This window comes from Rhincodon typus, chromosome 37 (genome assembly GCF_021869965.1).
Source record: "Rhincodon typus isolate 14 chromosome 37, sRhiTyp1.1, whole genome shotgun sequence".
NCBI lineage: Eukaryota > Metazoa > Chordata > Chondrichthyes > Orectolobiformes > Rhincodontidae > Rhincodon > Rhincodon typus.
In genome coordinates, this window is record NC_063368.1 from 7,897,831 (window position 1) to 7,917,687 (window position 19,857).

General features: G+C 41.0%; 1 protein-coding gene across 1 annotated transcript; it reads right to left on the reverse strand.

Annotated features, from left to right (window-relative positions):
• Window positions 1–1,087: 1,087 nt before the first annotated feature.
• On the reverse strand, window positions 1,088–11,552 carry mief1 (mitochondrial elongation factor 1). The gene is made up of 4 exons (XM_020515946.2): window positions 11,409–11,552; window positions 10,963–11,146; window positions 9,516–9,769; window positions 1,088–9,031 (listed from the first exon to the last, which is right to left on the reverse strand). Exons 1-4 carry the CDS (start codon window positions 11,550–11,552, stop codon window positions 8,225–8,227), a joined length of 1,389 nt encoding a protein of 462 aa, XP_020371535.1. The 3' UTR covers window positions 1,088–8,224.
• Between the last annotated feature and the right edge of the window lie 8,305 nt (window positions 11,553–19,857).

Here is a 19,857-nt window from a genome sequence, read left to right on the forward strand (position 1 = left end):
CAGGGCCAGTATTCACTCTAACTCTGCCAATGCACATTCATCACACCAAGTCTCATGAACTGCAACTCTCACTATTTCATGCATCCAGTCCATTCAACAGGTTCTCATCCACCTCATCCTCCAAACTTCCTGCTCTCTGTGCTTCCCAGTCAATCACTGGGAACCACCGCGCCTGCTCCTGAATCAAATGAGAAAGGCAATGGCCTGGTGGTATTATCGCTGGACTGTCAGTCCAGAGACCCAGATAAAGTTCCCAGGACCCAGGTTCAAGTCCCGTCATAGCGGATGGTGGAATTCAGTAAAATATCTGGAATTAAGAATCTAATAATGACCATGAACCCACTGTCGATTGTCAGACAAACGGATCCGATAGTCATCACCACTGCTGGCTACGAAAGGTTGCTGAGTGCAAATTAGCTGCTGTCTTTCCTGCAACAGTGAATGCTCTTCAAAAAATACTTGTTTGGATGTAAAACACTTTTGAGATATCAAATAATCATGAAAAAATGCTATATAAATACAAAATCTTTTACTAACCATGCTGTATCCCCTACATGAAGGAATCAAATGTGAAAATCAGTCTGCAAACCTCCATGTAACTTGCCACTTTACTTCCTCTGCCCTGATCTCTCATTGTCTTCCCTGTTTTCCAACCACACATTACAATTTTCTCAAATGTTACTTCATCTTTCTCAGTCATTCCATTCCTTTCACACGTGAAGCTTTTATTTTAGTAATTTAATATTTTGACAATTTCTCTTCAGCAGGTGGTGCTGGGATCCCAGAAATACATGAAAGATCAAACAGTTTGAATTATGAAGGTTCACTCATATCTCTTTAGGCCCATTTTAGTTTACATGGGATTCCGGACTCAGAGCAATATGGTCTACTCTTAATTACCCTCTAAAATGGCTACAGCAAACCACCCAATCTAATTCAAGGTGGTTCTCAAGGAATGGTCAGTAAATTTTGGTCTTGCAGGTAAACCTGTATCCTAAGGAATAAATAATAAAACAATATCAGATCAGAGAAATGGAACGTCGTCTAATATACAGAATCAGCATTAAAAAACCTCAAATTTGCAGCATTTAAGGGTAAAGTTGCACCTTTATTCAAAGAAGCACTTTACAAATAGTTTAAAATAAATAAATCACTTCTCAGAAATCCGAGACTGTTTCAGCAGGTTGTCAGCATGGAGTTCATGGATTTCAATAATCAAATGTGAAGCAGAGACAATACTTTCAAAGGATGCCAATAATGACATTTCTCTGTCAAAAACTTACCATATATACCAACAAAAAAGTAATAATTCTGAGTATATTGCTTCTAAGCATGCACACAAAACAGCAACTTTCATTGGATATGTCCAGAAAGAAAAGCGCACAGTTTCAAAGTCATTGGCATCTACAGTTCTGCAAATTAACAAATGTCCTCTGGTTTCAATGATTTAACGTTAATATTTGCTCAAAAATCAAGCAGACAAATGTCACGGGATAGATGATGAATGGAGACTAGAATCAAGCTTGAGAGTGTTAACTTGTTGGAATGGAGACTTTAAACTGTGTTTCGGAACTTTCCAAAAATGCCAGTAAATAATTTTTGAAAAAAAATGTCAAAAATCTGGCAAGCAAATTCATCAATTTGTAACATGTTAAGTTAGTCAGTCTTCACTTTCATCATTCTTTTGTTCATTCCTTGGCACTCCCTGGACTGCATTCCTCTTTAGTGTTCCAACTTTTGTATCAATACACGTGAATTGCTATCTGCTATTATTGGGACATATTTTGGACATCTACAGAAAAAGAGACTTGCACTAATACTGCAATTTTCAGTGTTCCCTTTAAGTTATTGCAGCCATGTCGAGGCTCCACACACACCGATCACTGACTTCTGGTTTCAGAAGTCATTAACCATGCATAGACCTGAGTGTGCACACCAGGAAAAAGATATTGAGGGGGTAAAATTCATGATCATGAGACACCTTGAAGCATTTAAAACCAATGAAGTACTTTTCATCTACGCTATTGTAAATAGGAATTTACTGTAGCAAACTCCCACAAAGAACACTGTGATGATAACCAGATAATGGTTATTGATTTGATTGAGTGACAAGTAATAGCTAGGACACCGGGGAAAGCTCTCCTGCTCTCCTTCAAATTAGTGCCACAGGATCTTTCACATCCACGTGAAAGGGAGACAGGGCTTCAGCCTAATATTTTGCACCTTTGACAGCTCAGTACTCCCTTAGTACTGCATTGGAGTGTCAGCTTTCATTTTTGCAATCGAGTTCCTGGAATGGGAATTAATCTCAATCTTTTGAATCAGAGGCAAGACTGGAACCTAGCAAGCTACCCCTGGCACAAGGCAAGAAAACAAACATTTAATGCTGGACAATAAGTTATTCACGTCATTGTCTAATCATCAACTCTGCAGCGTCACACAACCCAAACCAGTCTCTAAATAGCTTAAGCATGGAAGTACATGAGCAGATGTACAAGCCTCAGTTCATCAGGCAGTAGTCACATCCAAGTCAAAAAATCATGGTCACAAAAATCTAGGCTACCATGCCAGTGCAGTCTGGGGGAAGTTGAAGATGCTGGCTTTAACTGAAACATTGAGGCCTCAGGCAGATGCAAGAAGATCCCACAGTACTATTAATAAAAAGCAGCAAAATTCTCTGTTGTTTTATCTGATATTTATCCCTCAGCCAATAACCCTAAAAATCAGATTATCTACTGATTATTTTGCAGTTTGTGGGACTTTGCCCTGTTTCCCACAGAATGGCTTGTTTTGAAAGTGGTTCACTGGCTGCTAAGCTTTTTGGGATGTTGTGAGGTAACAAAAGACCACCACACATGCAAGTTATTTTGAGCTGTAATTCCTGAGACAGATCTTATCTAGCGCCACATACCCACTGTACTTCCATGAGATTCTGACACTGCTGAATGATCCATCTGTTCAGGTTTGTTATAATTTGCAATAATCACAATGTCTACTACTTGTTGCATAGTTGAAGCCAATTCTGAAGTGTTTTTTATGAGACACTCCAGGATCTACTGCTCTGTCTGGAAAGTTAACATTTCTGTGTTCCTGTGTTTTGCAAGATACTCTCATTACCCTGCTGTTGTACTAATGGTGATTCTCAGAGTTAACACTGACTACTATCGAATTATAAATTGAATGTTTGAGCAATATTGTTTGAACTTGTTGCATTGCAATGTGAAGTTTTAAAAACCTATGCAAAATAGAGTATTCACAAACAACAAAGAGAACTTAATCCACAACTAAATATAATCTGATACATCAAACAATCTAATATTTCTGATGTTTTCCATGCCAGTCAAATTTACACAACGTTGGGCTCAAAAAACAGGGGGCAATGTTTCATGTCATGCTCACATCAGCAAGTTTTAAACCAGTGTACATAAAATGTGTTCAAATTTATGAAGAGGAATTTATTATAATTTAACTAGTTTATTATTAACATTGCAATGACTAAATAAAGAAATCTAAGCACACAACCACCTGATCGCCTTACAATATGGCCCTTCCTATTCCCTGAATATAATCAGCTCCGATTTAAATCACATCAAAAACAATAACATCTCTTTTGTTATGTATATATCCTTTTATTTATTACACTCCAATGCCCAAACTAAAAGGAAAGAAAACAAAAAACTATGATGCTAGAGATCTGAAACAAATAAAAACAAACTGCTGGAGAGAACTCAGCAGGTTCTGAAGAAAGGTCGCTGAACCAAAAACGTTAACTCTGCTTTCTCTTCACAGCTGCTGCCAGACTAGAGTTTCTCCAGTAATTTGTTTTCGTTGGTTTCCAATAAGAAAACAAATTGTTCTTCATGAACTGGAATGAATTTTAAATACAGTGGCACAAAATAGTGTGTGCTGCACAAGAGAGAATGCCAAATATTTCAGTGTTACAAAAGCAATATTCTTCATCAATTAGCTCAGTATAGTCCATTACTGTCAGCAGGAATAGTTGGTCACTTGCTGAAATTTTACAGATGCAGCATATTTAGGTTCAAATGCAGAAAGAGTACAAAAATCAGTGTTTTTAATCAGTATTCTACATAGACTGTTTAACTCATTGGCTAAATATCATTAGCTGATATTAGCTGAAAGAGCTTTTCTTTGCCTTTAAGTTTTCCTTCTTTCAGTTTCTGTTGGCCACAGCTACCCAGGCAGCCTCATGGATTTCATTTTTTTTCAATAGTCATCTTTGACCAGAGATTCTTGTAATTATAAATTTATCGAAATTATAAAGTTTGAACTGGGACAAAACCTATCCATGGTAGATGGGTCACAACAATTGTGATTACAATGCATTAAGCAAATATTATACTGGCAATGTGCATATCATATAACAATTATACAAGCAGTGCAGAATATTAATCATAATCTTGTACAACATCATTATTAAAAAGAGCTCTTGTGGCATAGTAGTCATGTCCCTACTTCAGATCCAAGAGGTCCAGGTTAAAAATCCCACCAGCACCATCTTACATTTCTAAACAGGTTGATAAGAAAATATCTACAAGATCATTATTTGTAACTAGAGATAGATGGAATCATCTTTAAAGTGTCATACATCTTCACATCATTTTGCACCTTTTAAACACTACCTATTTTTCTTCTCCAAGGATGAGATGCATGCTGTAGCTGATTTCATAGTTGCAGCTGCCTTAGGTACTTAGCCATTCTTCGTATGCACAGATGGATAAAGGGCTATTTGACCACACAACCCAATTCTACCATGTCCAATGAAAGCATACACAGAGTGTCTAGATGGGAACAGAGTAGCTATCAAGAATGGGAATCGCAGGTAACTCTTTCCTCTTTTCTCTCCTTAGATACACTTCCAGAGATTATGGCACCCATTGTAGTGCTACCAATGCCACCCTTCCATACAGCTTACATTTGTACTGTTGCTATATGATGCTTGCTTGCCAGTTCAATCATTATTTTCTTAAAAACAAAAGCATACGTTTTCACTTACATAGGGACATATCCTTTCTTGCACCCCCTCAGCCAACCCTCCATGAATTCCTCTCGAATATCAGCCTCTTCTCAATGCTGACTAGCCAACGGGTGCGCATCAGACAGACTCCCCATTTGGTTTCAGCCATCTTCCAGTCAGGAACTTCTTCATTAGAGGTTCCAAGATCATGGGATCAACTCCAACACCACTTCAGTCAATCACAACGCCGTTGATGTAGAATCATAGAATCCCTACAGTATGGAAAGAGGCCATTTGGCCCATTGAGTTTGCTCCAACTCTTCCAACAGCATCCCACACAGATCCAGTCCCCCATCCCCATAACCCCACATTTACCATAGCTAACCCCCCTTTCCTGAACATCTCTGGACATTACAGAACAATATACCATGGTCAATCTACCTAACCTGCACATCTTCAGACTGTAGGAAGAAACTGGAGCACCTAGCAGAAACCCACACAGATATGGGGAGAACATGCAAACCCCATACAGTCTTTCAAAGGCTGTAACTGAAGCCAAGTCCCTGGCAATGTGAGGGATCAGTGCTAACCACCGTGCTGTTCCACTATACACTTCTGTTCTTAAGAAAATAATGACTGAAATGGCAAACATACAAAATAATCCAGCATAATACAGCAGCTGTACAAGTTGTATGGCAGGGTGGCATTGGTACCAATGGTAGCACTGCAATAGATGCCACAAGACCTTGAAGTGCACTTAAGGAGAGAAGGGGAAAGAGTCACCTGATGTGTTTGTTAGAAACAGCATAGGAAAAAAACAATCGTTAAAGTGTGAAAGTGTACCAGTTCCAAACAAGTTATTCAATACGAATGATCTATACCAGTGTTTACTCTCCATGTGAGCTTCCTTCCAAACTAATTAATCTCATCCTATAAGCATGACCTTTGATTTCTTTCAATGCAAGTGCATAATGCAAATGAGACGGCTTTAACCCTTAAATGCAGCTATGCTAGTTGCCTCAACTACTAACTGTGGCACCAAGTTCCATATTCTGACTGCCATGGGCACAGATGTTTCTCCTGAGTGACTCTCTTGCAGTTTGGAATCAACTACAAGTGGAAACAACTTTTTAACAGCTACCCATCAAACCCCTTCACAATGTTAAAGATCTCTATTAGATCACCTCTCAAATCTTCACTCTTCTGGAGAGGGGCAGTCTGTTCAGTCCTTTGTGATGGGAGCAACCTTTAGTTCAGGTATCATTACAGCGAACAGATTTTTCTTGCACTTTCTCCAGAGCCTCTCCATCCTTTTTGTAATTTGTAGACTGAAGGTAAGGGCAGGAATGCAAATATGGTCCAACCAAGGCTGTATATACGTTTAATCATTTGGAGAGATGACAAGGGACATCACAGAAGAGTCCAGAGTCTATCCTCACCATACGTGCACCTAGGGTTGGGATGTGACAGACACAGTGAGAGAGAGAGACAGAGACAGAGATAAAAAATAGACAGACAGAGAGACAGCGAGAGTAAGCAGGTGGGCGAACAAAGCTGGAAACCTTGGTTGATCAATACCCAACCCAGCCCACCTTTGGGACAGAGGCTAATTTAATACCACTTTCACTGAGGCTAGCTAATTCAACATCAACCCCAGCTTGAACCTGGGGATTTATGAGAATCAGACTAAGGAACCAAGAAGCGCAGATCAGAAAAGGCAACGTATTAAAAACACGAAGAAAAACTGGAAAAAGAACCAAATACTTTACATTATACATGAGCTTCACAGTATCTTTGAAAATCACCCCTTTTAACTGTGAATAGGAACTCACACTCAAGCATTTTGGAACCCTGAGATAAATCATAAGAACTACAGGATAGAGCTGAAAAAAATGTTTGTCTTTAGTTACTGGGACATAGCAGCACTTATCTGTGTATGGGAAAAGTTGAATCTGATGTGGTAAATCCCTGCAGAAAGATAGTTGGCAGTGACGCAATGTATGGGCACAAATTTAGTTCATTTGGGAAAGCACCATGCTGACCATAACCTCACTAATGGATATCTTCTTAGACAGAAATTTTTGTATTAAAACAGGCATCCAACAATCCTGGCAGCATCTGAACAAGAGAAATAAGTTTAGATGGGTTACTCACAAGAATCATGTGTGTTGATTAAAGTGGGTGAACATTTCGAGTTGAAGCGTACCAATGTAGCTAGATGTAAAAATCATTAAAGGATGGGTTGTGACAGTAGTCCAGACAGAAAAGTCTGCAAAACCACTTAGCTTGGTAATGAACAACAAAATCTAACAAAATAAATTTTTTCCTTCACAAATCATTGAACTTGTCATTTTACACAAAATTTACAGCAAAGTGACAGGCCATTTGTGCACACTGGTCTGTGCCCATTATTTATGCTTTGCACAGTTTTATACTTTGTGTATTAGTTTTAAGTTGGGATCTATACCCAAAGCAAATCTTAATCATTGGCACTTTTGCTTCAAGAGGCAAATTTGGCTCAGAAATGCCAATTTTCCAGCAGGTAATAGTCGATATTTACTTCAATGAGTTGGTAACTCTACAGGGAAGTATGTTTGAAGGAATGACTCAACTCTTGTAAGTTGCATACTTTGAGGGAGCTGCAGTAGTGAAAGGGATGTTCATTCAAATCAAGTGGAAGGTAAAACTGCTCATGTGAGCATCAGGTCAACCGCATTTGTTTCAGAAGCTCTTAATTTGCACTTTTAAAATGCAGTCCCTGTTGATTTCTCTGTCTACATTTCCTCAGTAATAATTCTAGACGTTTATAGGTTTTCAAAAACAGAACCAGTAGAAAATATTACCGGAACTCAGTCAAATTGGCTTTATTGACGGCTACAATTTTGAAGATTTTGCTCAAGGCTTTCAAAGTGATATTTATTTTAAATCTTTACATTTTCAGTATTATGGGAAATGTGAACATTCATTTCACATTGGTATTTTGTCCTTTTAATGAACCCAATCAGCTTAAGCCTAATTGCCTTTTGTTTTAAAGTAGTAAACAACATTTGAAGTCCTTTCCACAAGATCATTACTTCCCCTTTCATGCTATTTTGGATCACGATTACAAGTTTAGGAAAGTCAAAATGAAGAGTCACCTGGCCAACAGGGTTATTAAATGGTTAACAGCACTCGAACTCAGTAATTTGCTGAACCTCGATAAATATCAAATTATGAACCTATTCATGTGTCTACTATGAAACTAATTCATGTATTTAACAACGTCTCTGGTTCAGATAGGGAACAGTACAACATGTATCCCAACTCATCAATTTCCTCTTCTTTAAGTTCCAAAAATAGGTTGACTTTGGTATCTAAACTGCATGGCAAGAAACCCTGCTCCAAGTAGCTTATCAGCTCTTTGAGAATCATCAGGAATTTATCTGACAGAAGATCTGGTGACCAGTCTGATTCCTTTGCACAACCATGGAGGATGGTGTTTGTCAGCTGACTGGCTGTCAACTTGTTGAGAACAGGGCTGGACTTGCAGATGGCTTTCAGTATCTTCAGGCAGCAGCAGCGACAACCTCCATCCATCTCGTCCAGAGCTCGCAACTTTACGGTCTCAGCAGTTCGGAAGCTTTGCCGCCACATGTTTTCATACCGTCCATCCCGGTGCGGTTTCGCGATCAGCATGTTCTCCTCCATCACGATCAGCGGCAAGAATTCAATAAATAATTTTTTACTGGTGTCATACTGAACCTCTAAGGTCAGCATTTCGGAAGGGACCACCGGTCGAATGACAAGGTCCAGGACACCGCCTATAGCTGGCCAGTTGATTGTCCCTGATAATGCTCTGTCAAACGTCTCGTTTACAACTTTAGGTGAGAGGTAACCACCAACGATGCAGCGATCCCAGTAACTGCTGCCACGGGGGAAATATTCCATATTTTCCCTGCGGATCAGCCAGAATCCAGGGACATTCATTATGGTCTCCTCCCCTGGGATTGCAGCCCAGAGGTTCTTTTCCAGGATCAGTGGAACCATCAACTGAACATGATCTGCAGTGATCACCTAAAGAGACAAATTAAATTCAATTCCTGGTAAAATCACTGCATCTGTACTAAGACAAACATTTATTAACATGTGAATGCCATAAAATATTACTAATCAGGGTAATAAATTCTGGCAAAGGAAACCCATTTAGCTACACTTCAAAAATACCTAAGTGGCTGTAAATAGCGGAGGCTGTGATAGGTTATTTTCTAATGCAACTTCCTTCTTTCCTTTACTGTCATCATAACAGTCAGAAAATCTAGACCAGACTCAACTAATGGCCCAAGCAGGTTCTTACCGAAAGCCTAACATTGAACCAGCCTTCCACTGTGGAGTCAGGAAAACAGTTAAACCATTGCACTCCCACATCCTCATTATAAAAGTACACTCTTCCTCCTGGGGCATGCTGCTTTTTATGCTACATCATTCCATAACACAAGAAGTGGTCAAATGCTTCTAAATCTGTTCAATGCCATGCAATGGAATTAGATTAAGCTCAAACCTGTAGATCATCATACAGGCTGCCACTAAGATACATATCCCGGAGAGGCATATCAGGAAATTTGGCGTGGATGAAATTCCGAAGTTCTGTGCAAATGTCCATGGCAGCCTGCTTGGCTCGGCTCATTTCCGCACTTGGGATGACAACATGCTTACGATAATACACGAGCAGCTTATCCTGCATGGACAAGCGGAGTCGAGCTTTCTTCAAATCCATTTGGGTTTTCTTGCTAGAAGCAGCACCTTTGGAAGTACCTGTATGGAGATAAAATGGAGTAATTTCAACTGATTTCTCTAACATTGAATTTACTAGTTATACACACGTATAAACTGTATACTGTGTAAGTTAAACTGGACAGCTCATTCAGCCACGCGGCAGGCAGAGAACTGAAACAGATGGTTTTAACCCACAAGTGAGAACAAGGGAGATTCTTTAAAATGGAGATCATGTTTTAGTTTTATTGCAATGCCATAAAATGATCTTTACTCTCTTGGTCCCAGAAGGACATTACAAAGAATGGCAAAACCCCCATTAAATCTATCACTTTTCTGCAAACTGAACATTATGGCTTGACTCTATAAAATTAGTATTTATTATAACAAGAGATAACACAGTGTGGAGCTGGAGGAACACAGCAGGCCAGGCAGCAGAGGAACAAGAAAGTTGATGTTTCAGGTTGGAAATCTGAAGAAGGGTCCTGACCCAAAACATCAACTTTCCTGCTCCTCTGATGCGGCCTGGTCTGTTGTGTTCTACCAGCTCCGCACCGTGTTATCTCGGACTCCAGCATCAGCAGTTCTTACTGTCTCATTTATTTTAACAACTTGCATTTACGGTGTATACAATGCAGAAAACAACTGCAATGCACTTTACAAGACACGTGTAAGAGGAAACACTGATAGCATGGTCTGAACCAGCCTGAACAAGCGTCCAGAAAGGGAGATGAAATCGTTACAAAGGGAGCAGTGTGTATGGCAGGGATAATGTTGGGAAAAAAATTGACTTGGTATTGGATACAACAACAGGAGAGAAATATAGCACAACAAACCAGTACAATAATATACAAAATCTCTTTTTAATTTCCTTCCTTATCTCTTGAAATGATAAAGATATTTAATTAGTAAGGGAATCAAGGGTTTATGGAAATAATGCAGGAAAGTGGAGATGAGGCTCCTCAGTTATGATCTCAATGAATGGCAGAGCTGACTTGATAGAACCAGAAGTAGGCTGTTCAGCCTATGTCTTATGACCAACATGTTGTCATTCTCATGACAACGGATTATTTTGATGCTGTTCATATGATTGCACTCAAGAGATACCATTTCTCAGAGTCCTGTAGGAAAACGTTACGGCTTTATTAGAGGGAATGATGTCCACTGTATATATTATATTATATATGCCAATTATATAATGCCTCATACCAGCTGTATTCTCCCCAACAATTTACCTGCATCAAAGCTCGAGCTATCAGTTGGCAGGGTCTGAAGCGATCTGCTAACATTCATTTTCATATCTCTAGTCAATAAACGCGGAGATGACCCAATCCAGCTGGGCTCTTCCCAGCTTTGCTTCCCCGATCTCATATCCATTTTGCTGGGGCTACTTGGGGCACTGATTGCCCGGTCATACATCTGTAAGAAATAGGTTAAAATAAATAATACTGTTCACCTGCAGTCCATGCAACATATATATTATATTTCAAACTGAAGCAATGGCAAACTGGAAGCAAATATTGATCAGTGAGAACGGAGGCGACAGCAGAACGACACAAGTTAGGGCCATGGAAAAGCTCAGGTTTACCAAAGGTGCACAACTGGAAGCCAGTCTCTCCACTGGAACTTGGAAACCGAGGAAGCAGTACAGCTAACTGCTTAAAAAACATAAGGCCCTTACCCTCTTAACAGCCAATGTTGCAATGCCCAACATAGCTGCTCCCCCAACCCCTAGCACCAGCCTGGCATTTGAGAGGACAAAGTCAATGGCATTTCCAATCCCATTGTCTCCTTTCTTGTTTTTTCCTTCTCCGACACCAGCCATCTTGAACAGGGTACACCTGGAATGGAAAACAGTAATTTAAATAACATTCAATTCTACTTCAAGCAAAAAAAACAAACATTCTGAAAACAAAATAAATTTTCCAAAATTTTCATGGTGTATTTGTGGAGGAAGGAATTTTGACCAGGAACATTGTCTTTGATCTTTACTTTCTCACCTACCTAGACCATCAGAACAGGCTTAGCTTAATGTGTCAGCTAACAAGAAACATGTAGAATCCCAGAACTGCACTGGAGTGTCAGAATAGTTTTTCTAAAAACATGACATATATTCATCTGTGGAATGAGGGTTTCACTGGTATTTATAGTGCACGCCTATGCAACTGATTCTTTAAAATTCATTCGGGAGTCATGGTCGACGCTAACTGGGCCAGCATTTATTGCACATCCTTAGTTGTCCTTGAGAAAGTGGTAGTGAGCTGCCTTCTTGACCCGCTGCTGTCTGTGCTACAGATATACTCACATTGCTATTAGGGAGGCAATTTCAAGATTTTGTCCTAGCAACACTGAAGGGACAATAATGGATTTCCAAGTCAGGATAGTGAGTGGCTTAGAGGAGAATTATAGATGGTGGGGTTCCCAAGTGTCTGCTGCCCTTGCCCTTCTAGATGGAAGTGGTTGTGGGTTTGGAAGGTCTTGTCCAAAGGTCTTTGATGAACTTCTGCAGTTCATCTTGTAGATAGTACACACTGCTGCTGTTGAGCTTCGTGGTGGAGAGAGCATGTGTTTGTGGATCTGGTGCTAATCAAGTGGGTTGCTTTGTCCTGGACGAGGTCAAGCTTCTGGGAGTGATGTTTTCGAGACAAATGGGGAATATTCCATCACACTTCAGACTTGTAGATGGCAGACAGGTTTTGGGGAGCCAGGTGGTGAGTTACTCACTGCTGTATTCCTAGCCTCTGACCTGCCCTTGTGGCTGCAGCATTTATATACCAAGTCCAGTTCAGTTTCTGGACAGTGGTGACTTCAGGATTCGATAGTGGGGGATTCAGTGATGGTAACACCATTGACTATCAAGGGGCGGTGGTTAGATTGTCTCCTATTGGAGATTGTCATTGCCTGGCATTTGTGTGGCGAGAACATTATTTGCTACTTGTCAGCCCAAAAACAGATATTTCCACGTCTTGCTGCATTTGGATATGGACTGTTTCAATATGTCAGCATGGTGAATATTCTGCAATCATCAGCACAATCATTATGCCTAAACCCATTTCTAACCTTATGATGGAGGAAGGGTTATTGATGAAGCAACTGAAGGTGGTTGGGCCTACAACACCACCTGAGAAACACTCTGCAGAAAGTCCCTAGAGCAGAGATGACTGACCTCCAACAACCATAATCATTGGCTTGCTAGACTACTACAGAGTACAGAATACCTTGCTGCTGTGGGTCTAGAGTCACATATTGGCCAAACCATGTAATCGCTGCAGATTTCTTTTCTTGAAGGACCCAAATTCCCGTTGGATTTATTAGTGACTATCTCATTTAGTTCTGGTCTACCCAGCAAGTGGAAATATCCACTCTGTCAATCCTGTCAAACTTGATCATAATTTTAAAGACTTGTAACAATTGCCCCTCCGTTGTCTCTTTTACAGATAAATGAACCATTCAGTCTGTTCTGATAGACTCTCAATTATAATAGCAACTTTTGTACATATCCAGTGCCCCTCTATCCTATTCATAATATGAAGACCAGAAATGTTTGCAGTGCTCCGAGTTCGTCCAACCTAAGTTCAGTAGAGGTTTAATGCAAGATGGTGTTCCTAACTGTAGAAACTTATATCATTGTACCCAGAGATCCTTCTGTTTCCCATTTAAATGCTTATTTACCAAAGCGTGTGGCTTCCTTATTCTTCTTACCAAAATGTATCACCTTGCATCATGTTAAAATTTACTAGCTATTACAGGCACATTCTGCAAGCTTGTTAACGCGTTTCTGTATTATCTTGTAATCTTCCTCCATATTAACTATTCCCTTCAATTTCTGGTTACATCTGCAAATTTTGAAATTGTGCTCCAGAATGCAAATCACTGGTCCCAGGACTTATCTTTATGGAACACCACTTCCCATCTTTTGCCAGTAGCTGAGTAACTGCCTGTGCGCTTGCCCTATTATCCACTGCCTCACTCCATATCTTGTCACAATAAGATGAGGCACAGTTGTAAAGAGAAAGGGTTACTGGGTGGTGTGTTGGAGGGGAGGGAGTGATAATGGCCACAAATTTCTGCCTCTGATGGTTAATATTGATGAAGTCAGGTAAATCATAGAAGATCACAGAATCCTTACAGTGTGGAAACAGGCCCTTCGGCCCAACAAGTCCACACCAACCCTCAGAGCACCCACCCAAACCAATCCCCCTATAACCCAACTAATCTACACATCTGAACACTATGGTCAATTTAGCATGGCCAATCCACCTAGCCTGCACATCTTCGGACTGTGGGAGGAAACCGGAGCAGCCGGAGGAAACCCACACAGACGTAGGGAGAATGTGCAAACGCCACACAGACAGTCGCCCAAGGGTGGAACTGAATCCGGGTCCTGGGCACTGTGAGGCCGAGTTCCCAATATGGCCTCCTCTACATCGGGGAAACCAAGCGGAGGCTTGGAGACTGCTTTGTGGAACACCTACGCTCGGTTCATGACAAACGACTGCACCTCCCAGTCGCGAACCACTTCAACACCCCCTCCCACTCGTTGGGCGACATGTCCATCCTAGGCCTCCTCCAGTGCCACAACGGTGCCACCCGAAGGCTACAGGAACAGCACCTAAAATTTCACTTGGGAACCCTGCCGCCCGATGGTCTCAATGTGGACTTCACAAGCTTCATAATCTCCCCACCCCTGACCTCATCCCAAGACTAGCCCATCTCTTCCCCGCCTCCTTAACCTGTCCATGTTTTCTCCCATCTATCCGGTCCTCACACCTCACTGACCAACCCCCACCCCCACTTCCTACCTACTAACCTCATCCCCGCCTCCTTGACCTGTCCGTCTTCCCTCAACTTACCAACCCCCATCCCAACTCCCTACCTACACTCACTTTTACCAGCTCCATCCCTGCCTCCTTGACTTGTCCATCTTCCCTCCACCTATCTGCTCCTTTATCCACCTTCCATCATCGCCTCCCCTCCTCTCTATTTATTTCAGAGCCCCCTTCCCCCCACCCCAATTTCTGAAGAAGGGTCCAGACCCAAAACGTCAGCCTTCCTGCTCCTCTGATGCTGCCTGGCCTGCTGTGTTCATCCAGCTCTACACCTTGTTATCTCAGACTCCATCATCGGCAGCTCCTACTATCTCTGGGAACTTACTCCTCCTTGTTGTCTAACAACATCCTGAAATGTCGTAGATTCGATATGAATCTGTAATGATGTGGATGGTTGGTGAATCTACAAACTGTAGGAAATAACTTGCATTGATGTAGCACCATCTATAACCATGGATCTCTTAAAATACTTTACAACTGACGAAGTATTTTAGGAGTGTAGTCACTGTTTTGATACTGGAAACACGGCAGTCTCCTTGTGCACCCCAACAACATGATAATGGCCGGATCATCTGTTGGTTGACAATTAATGCTGGCCAGGCCACCAGGCAGCATAATCATATGTATGGATAAACTTAATGGTAGTTGTCTTCTCCCCAGGATGGGGTTTTCAAGACTAGGGGGCACATTTTTAAGAGGGGAGAGATTTAAAAAAGACATGAGGAGCAAATTTTTTTATACAGAAGGTAGTTCACGTGTGGAATGAACCTCCTGAGGAAGTGGTGCATGTGGGTACAATCACAACATTTAGAAGACATTTGGATAAGTACATGAATAGGAAACATTTGGAGGGATATGGGCTGGGAGGAGGCAGGTGGGACTTGTTTAGTTTAGGATTATGTGCAGCATGGACTGGTTGGTCTGAAGGGTCTGCTTCAGTGCTGTATGACTCTATGACATGAGTGAATGAAAAGAGTTTCTGATGTGAGTTTGTTCCAGATTTATTCAAATAACGAACTGCTTTTATATCCCTCAGCTGCTTACTGCTGATTATCATTAAAAACCTACCTGGTTCACTCAGGTCCCTTAGGAAAGGAAATATGCTATCCTTATGTAAACTGGTCTAAACCAGAGTCCAGATCCAAAACAAAGCATTCAAACTTGAAGAGCCCTTTGAATTGACTCAGCAAGCCACTCCAGTGGATTCAAGAAGGTAGCTCACTATCACCTTCTCATTAAATGGGAAAAGAAATGTTGGGCTTGACCATCTTCCCTGAACGAATGAAAACAAAATTGAGATATACATCTTTTGCCTTAATGTCAGTCTATAATTGAGCATTACTGTCTTGCACAAGTTACTACTTGCTTAGTCTCACATTCTATAAAACCAATTGTTATTGGACCTACATTATAGCTTCATCAGCCTGCAACTGCACTTTCAGTTGATGACGACTTTGAACCTCTAGGTCTCTAAAATTCACACCCTTCAGTGTCTATTTCCAAAAAAAAACTTAAATCCGTCTTTGCCCATATTAAATTCCATTTGGTCTAACACCCTCCTCCCCACCCATCTACATTCTTCTGAATTTTTTCATAGGCCTTCTTGCTATTTACCAACCACCCAATGTATGGTTGTAAATGTTTTTTCCACAATGACACACTCAAATCAGCACACAGTATTCTAAATTGTGATTCAATTTTTCCCCCTAGGTTTAAACTCTATGCCACTAGAGTTTATTTGATGTTCACACTGGCACTCACCATTTTTGGTGATCCAATGATTGAACAGGCGTTGAACACACATGGCATCTTTATGTTCCCATTATTAGTTTATCCCCTCAAAAATGTATTACTTCACACTCCTCCACATCAAACAGCAACAACCTGCTATCCTGCTGATCTTCTCCTGAAGTCTTTCTTCAGCCTTCATCATGCCAGGGGGGCTACATACAATAACACTTAATTGACTCAGCTCATCACAATGTTTCACTGTCTGCTTTTGATGAGATATCTTCACATTCCCTTTTCATAGTCACTGGAGAGACTGGCAAAATTTGGTCTTGAAAACCAGTAGAGGCTGAGGTCAATGGAAAACTAAATGACCAGGTGATTTTGCTTGAGGGACAAATATTGCCTAGGGCACTCCCCTCAATGAAATAATGCCATGAATACTTTTATATCCAACTGTAAATACTGACAGAGTACCACATCCATCACTCACCTCCTGATTCATCAAAGCCTGTCCAATATCTACAAGGCACAAGTCAAGAGAGTGTGATGGAATACCCTCCACTTGCCTGGATGCTTACATTTCTAACAACATAAAAAAGCTCAACACCATCCAGGCCAAAGCAGCCTGCTTAATTGGCACCATATCTGTAAACATCCACTTCCTCCATCACCAACACTCAATAGCACCATGCACTGCAGAAATTCAAAGGTGCTCAGACAGCACCTTCCAAACCTGCATCTTCTACCACCTAGAAGGCCAGGGCAGAAGATACATGGAAACACCACCACTTACAGGTTTCCCTCCAAGTCACACACTGTCCTGACTTGGAACCATATCCTTCCAGCATCACTGGGTCAAAATCCTGGTAACTCACTCCTCAACAGCACCGTGGGTGTCCCTAATTAAGTGGACAACAGTGGTTCAAGCTGGCACCTCTTGCAGGCAAGTAAGGACTGACAATAAATGCTGGCCTACTCAGTGATGCCTACACCTTGCAAATGAACAATCTAACTGAATGGTGGAACAGACTCAAGGAACTGAATGACCTATGTTGCTCCCAATAAGCTGCAGTCATGAGGCTAAGAAACAGTCAGGCATCCTGTGATTATAAAATGCCCAGCAGTCTCACTGGAAGGGGTTGTTGAGCCATTTTGTATTGGAACAACATTGCACTTGGCTCTGATGGCTGAGCAGGCTGTTGGACTATGTGGGCTTTGGGGAGGTATGACAAACTTTTCTGCACATTTACCCCACAACAAATCACCACTTCAGTCAGCAAAACAAAAACAGAAAAAAAAGTTTTTAAAAAATGTACTTCAAATAAACTACTGGAATCCAGGCATCACAAATATTATTGTAAAAAAACTTGCATTTCTTCATCACATGAAATTGTGCAAAATGTTCCATACAAAGAACTATAACACTATTTGTGGCTAATTGTTGAGACATCTTGAATTATCTTTTAGTTGGCAGGAATTATCATAAGCTTATGGATCACAAAATGCTGATCACTTCACTAAAGACAAACAATGTAAAGAGAGTGAACTGAGCCCAGGTAAATTATTAGCTCTCATTTTCATCCTAATTCAATAGAAGGCTTTCACTCGTTCCTCTCTTCAAAGTGCTGAGTCACACTGGCGTACAACTCCATTAGAGCTGATCAAAGCTCTGGGGGAAACTCATGACTGCCTTTCTTCATTAAGCCACGATTACCTCAACTACAGTCCATAAGACGTAGCAAAATTAGGCTATTTCAGCCCATCCAGTCTGTTCCACATTCAATCACGGCTGATATATTTTTCAACCTCATTCTTCTGTCTTCTTCTCGTAACTCTCGATCCTCTTACTTATCAAGAATCTCTCTTTCTCTCTGCCTGTCTTAAATAGTCAGTGACTCAGCCTCGACAGCCCTCTGTGGCAATGAGTTCCGTAGATTACCCTCTGGCTGAAGAAATTCCTCTTCATCTTAGTTATAAAGGGTCATCCCTTCACTCTGAAGCTGTGTCCTCTGGTCCTCATCTCTTCTACCAGTGGAAACATCTTCTCCATATACACACTATCCAGGCCCTTTAGTATTCTGTAGGTTTCAACGAGATCTCCCTGCCCCATCCTTCTAGACTCCGTCGAGTACAGACCTAGATTCCACAACTGCTCCTAACATGACAAGCCCTTCATCCCCCAGATCATTCTCGAACCTCATCTGGGCCCTCTCTAATGTCAGCACATCTTTCCTTAGATACAGGGTCCAAAACTGCTCACAACATTCCAAATGTGGTTGGACGAGAGCCTTATGCAGCCTCAGCAGTACATCTCTGCTCTTGTATTCTAGCCCTCTTGAAATGAATGTTAACACTGCATATGCTTTCCTAACTGCTAAATGAACTTGCACGATAACCTTAAGAGAATCCTGAACTAGGACTCCCAAGTTCCTTTGTGCTTTAGACTTCTGAAGCCTTTCCCCATTTAGAAAATAGTCAGCAAGTTCAGGGATCAAAACAAATTTTTGATTGAATAGCTTAAATGAAGGAAAGTTCTTAAAAGTTCTTTTATTTTTGTAAAATATAAAAAAAATGGCAATTCCCCACCAAACTTGTGGCGTCCCGTCCCACAAGCAGCCATCCAGTTTCAATCCTAATTACAGAGATAACGAGGTGCAGAGCTGGATGAACACAGCAGGCCAAGCAGCATCATAGGAGCAGGAAGGCTGACGTTTCAGGCCTAGACCCTTCGGGTTTTATAATGGACGTCCATGCATATTGTTATAAATTTGAAGTTTACAACATATGATGTTTTCAGACCCTCTTTATTTTGGGTCAAATGTGAAATAAGAGAGTCAAATGTGAAATCAGCCCAACAACAGGCCAGGGCAACTGAGCTGAGCAGTCTTATAGTTGCTCAAGGGCCTGTACATGCCAATCAACATGTGGATGGGCTGACTTCTAGTTAGGGTAATCCACACAGCCTCAGGAAAAAAAAATTAGAGAGAGTGTAGGGCCTGGGTTAGTGAGCTGTGAAACAATGGAAAAGGAAGGCCTAGACGGTTTTGTTGGAAAGAGATGAAAGCTATCCAGTTTTCTTTGAAAACCACAACTGAACCAGCAACCACCACATTCTCTTGCAATGGAGTTCACATCCTGTTTATTTGCTGCATTAAAAAAAATTCATGTCAGTTTTTAACATCACCAGTCTGTTGACAATCACCTTAAATTGGTGTCCTCTGGTTCTTGAGTCCAACATGCAGTTTAGCACAGACCTTTCCTTATGAACATCATACAGATTTTCTATCTGGAATTACTCAACAGTGATGAGCAAAGGGAACCCTACTGTGGCGTCTCAGTGTCGAGGATACTGTGGTTGATCATGTAACCCCTCCCACCTGCACCCAACTAAACCAAAAGTAAAACTTTCTGGTCTGCAAGACTCATTTTCACATTTGACAATCCATCTTCTAATGTGGCCCTAAAGAATGTCTAACGTAAAGATTTTAAGAAACAAAACAGTGGCAATAATTACTTTTTTTGAAAAATGACATACCTGGAAGTTTGAAACAGACGTATTTTGGCCCTAGA